This window comes from Ailuropoda melanoleuca, chromosome 7, assembly GCF_002007445.2.
Source record: "Ailuropoda melanoleuca isolate Jingjing chromosome 7, ASM200744v2, whole genome shotgun sequence".
NCBI lineage: Eukaryota > Metazoa > Chordata > Mammalia > Carnivora > Ursidae > Ailuropoda > Ailuropoda melanoleuca.
The window spans coordinates 63,264,813-63,268,023 of record NC_048224.1 but is presented as its reverse complement, the minus strand read 5'-3'; the positions used below and the strand labels follow the sequence as shown (position 1 = coordinate 63,268,023).

At 36.4% G+C, this 3,211-nt stretch overlaps 1 protein-coding gene across 1 annotated transcript; it reads left to right on the top strand.

Moving 5' to 3' along the window:
• Nucleotides 1–60: 60 nt before the first annotated feature.
• On the top strand, nt 61–3,198 carry LOC105235359 (RNA polymerase-associated protein CTR9 homolog). Its single transcript, XM_034664977.1, has 4 exons — nt 61–216; nt 324–507; nt 2,361–2,449; nt 2,935–3,198. Exons 1-4 carry the CDS (start codon nt 76–78, stop codon nt 3,166–3,168), a joined length of 648 nt encoding a protein of 215 aa, XP_034520868.1. The 5' UTR covers nt 61–75; the 3' UTR covers nt 3,169–3,198.
• The last annotated feature ends 13 nt before the right edge of the window (nt 3,199–3,211 follow it).

Sequence of the window (3,211 nt, the reverse complement as noted above, 5' to 3'; positions counted from 1 at the left end):
CTCTGATGTGTTTTTTGAAAGTGTGGTGTAGTATTTCTCCCTTTCATTTTCACTTAACACCTTCTTGTCTCCGCCATGAAAATACAGGGTGCCCTTTCAGCTTATGGAACAGCTACACGGATCCTTCAGGAGAAAGTGCAGGCCGATGTCCCGCCAGAGATCTTGAATAATGTGGGTGCCCTGCATTTTAGGCTTGGAAATCTCGGGGAGGCAAAGGTAGGGAACTGGAAATATTCCCTTCTTACATACTGTCAAGTTGACGCACACTTTTTTAGATGGATTGACTATCTTTTAACAATGTAATTTTCCTTTCTTTCTCTTAGAAATACTTTTTGGCGTCATTGGATCGCGCAAAGGCAGAAGCTGAGCATGACGAGCACTACTATAATGCCATTTCTGTTACAACATCATATAATTTAGCCAGGCTGTATGAGGCGATGTGTGAATTCCATGAAGCAGAAAAACTATATAAAAACATCTTACGGGAACATCCTAATTATGTTGATTGTGAGAATTGTGAACTTTTTTTTTTTCAAGATTTTATTTATTCATTTGACAGAGAGCACAAGCAGGGGGAGCAGCAGGCAGAGGGAGAGTGAGATGCAGGCTTCCCGCTAAGCAGGGAGCCTGATGCAGGGCTTAATCCCAGGACCCTGGGATCATGACCTGAGCCGAAGGCTCAGCCACCCAGGCGTCCCAAGAATTGTAAACTTTTTTTTATGAATTAAAATTCCCACAACAGCAGCAAAATTCAGCCTGAAAAAAAAATCTTTCTTAGAACCAATAGTAAAAAAATGTGAAAGTTATAATGTCCCCTTTCCCTTGAAGGCAAATTTATGGCCTTAAAAAAACAAAACAAAACAATGTAGCTTCACTTAAATTTATGCTAGAAACTAAAAGAAATAACTAAAAACCAGTTGAACCATATATTTCATAGGGGAGGCAATCTTCAGTGGGTAAGCTACCTTTATTAGACTTTGAAGAACTCCTTGGCTTATTTGGTGATGGATGTACCTTTATGATGCTCTTGGTCTGATTTCCTGTTAACATTTTTGCAATGTTTATAATAGTAAGAAAGAACACTATTTTATTTGGAAATAATTATTACTAAAATGTCCTACCTTGAGTTTTTACACACTAGATATTGTAAAATTTGGAAAGTTTTTAATTACAAATAATTTATAATACTATACTTCCCTTGAAAGAACCTAAAGCTATGATATTTTGACTCTGGTTAAATCAGGAGCTATTAACTTGGCCCTGATCATGCTGTTATGGATGCAAAAGTGATTTAAAACAAGTAAGATTTTAATTGAATGCCCGGCTGAACTTGAATTGGTTTGATAGGCCATAGTAAGCCATTGTTAGTTGCCTGAGGAGAGTGACATTTTCTAGAGAAAATAACAACTTGCATTTGTGTGACACTTTTTTATTGTTGTTTAAGTGGAAGCCCACAGTTAGAGCCCAGATTTTCTAACTAGTAATCCCTAGTAGTCCATGCTTTCCCTGTTTTGCCAGAAGACAAGCAGCTTTTTAAGAAAAAGTGACAGCGCGGTACATCAGAGAGAAACTGGAAACAGAACTGCTCCAAGCTTTTTAAATAGNCACTAGATATTGTAAAATTTGGAAAGTTTTTAATTACAAATAATTTATAATACTATACTTCCCTTGAAAGAACCTAAAGCTATGATATTTTGACTCTGGTTAAATCAGGAGCTATTAACTTGGCCCTGATCATGCTGTTATGGATGCAAAAGTGATTTAAAACAAGTAAGATTTTAATTGAATGCCCGGCTGAACTTGAATTGGTTTGATAGGCCATAGTAAGCCATTGTTAGTTGCCTGAGGAGAGTGACATTTTCTAGAGAAAATAACAACTTGCATTTGTGTGACACTTTTTTATTGTTGTTTAAGTGGAAGCCCACAGTTAGAGCCCAGATTTTCTAACCAGTAATCCCTAGTAGTCCATGCTTTCCCTGTTTTGCCAGAAGACAAGCAGCTTTTTAAGAAAAAGTGACAGCGCGGTACATCAGAGAGAAACTGGAAACAGAACTGCTCCAAGCTTTTTAAATAGCTGTGGTGGAGATAAGAACTTGTACCAGGGTGCTAACATTGGGAATAGACTGGCAGAGATAAATCTGAGATTTCAAAGAGTGAGACTTGATGGTGACAGAGTTGCTCTTTAACTTGTTACATTATTAATTAGTTTTGTTGGTGCTCAATATTTTTTCACCTGTGGGATTTCTGTTCATTGCATGGATGAATTAACAAAATACAATCATTTTGAAAGTATGACTTAAAAATTATGATCTTTTATAGCTAATATTTTAAACATAAAACTTCTAAATGTATATTTTCAGGCTATCTGCGCCTAGGAGCCATGGCTAGAGATAAAGGAAATTTTTATGAGGCTTCAGATTGGTTTAAGGAAGCTCTTCAAATTAATCAGGTTGGTAGTATTAACTCTCAGGTTTGAAAAATAATATTCTCACCTTTTATTTTCATAGTAAATCAGTTTCTCATTTTAATGTCTATCATATGTCTAATATCTTGACATCTCCCTGTTTTATTTTTACTTGTTAAAGATACTAGAGAATAGAAGTCATCTAACCTCTTTGATGGTGGCCCACAGAAATAGCCTTTACATCATAGCCTAGAACGCATGTGTACACAAACAACTAAAATGAAAGTTTTGCAAATCTTTATGTGCTGTTGCCATGTGCTGTACACTCATGACCTTCCTATATTCCATTCTGTTGCATTTCTTATGCTGATAATCACACACTAAATTGATTTTACAATTCATTAATCCATCTCCACTCTCGATTTGTAATTGTAGCTTGTAAACCTCTTCAGTAATCCGCTATCATGGAAAGGTGATTGATGACTCAATCCAAATTACAGATTTTGATTCTTAACACATGTGTGTTTCAGGACCATCCAGATGCTTGGTCTTTGATTGGTAATCTTCATTTAGCAAAACAAGAATGGGGTCCAGGACAGAAGAAATTTGAGAGGATATTAAAACAACCATCTACGCAGAGTGATACTTACTCTATGCTGGCGCTTGGCAACGTCTGGCTCCAGACTTTGCATCAGCCCACCCGGGATCGAGAAAAGGTAATTTCTTTTTGTCTCTTCATTTTTTTTTCCTTTTTGTCTCTTTAAAACAAAACTGACACTTGACTCCTGTTTGAATTTTGTTCTATAA

Bases quoted from the DNA above. Each gene is read 5' to 3' on its own strand.
- LOC105235359 (XM_034664977.1), top strand. From the start codon at position 76: ATGAAAATACAGGGTGCCCTTTCAGCTTATGGAACAGCTACACGGATC. The intron at 217-323 runs GTAGGGAACTGG...TCTTTCTCTTAG, and splicing joins GAAATCTCGGGGAGGCAAAG to AAATACTTTTTGGCGTCATT. The intron at 508-2,360 runs GTGAGAATTGTG...GTATATTTTCAG, and splicing joins ACATCCTAATTATGTTGATT to GCTATCTGCGCCTAGGAGCC.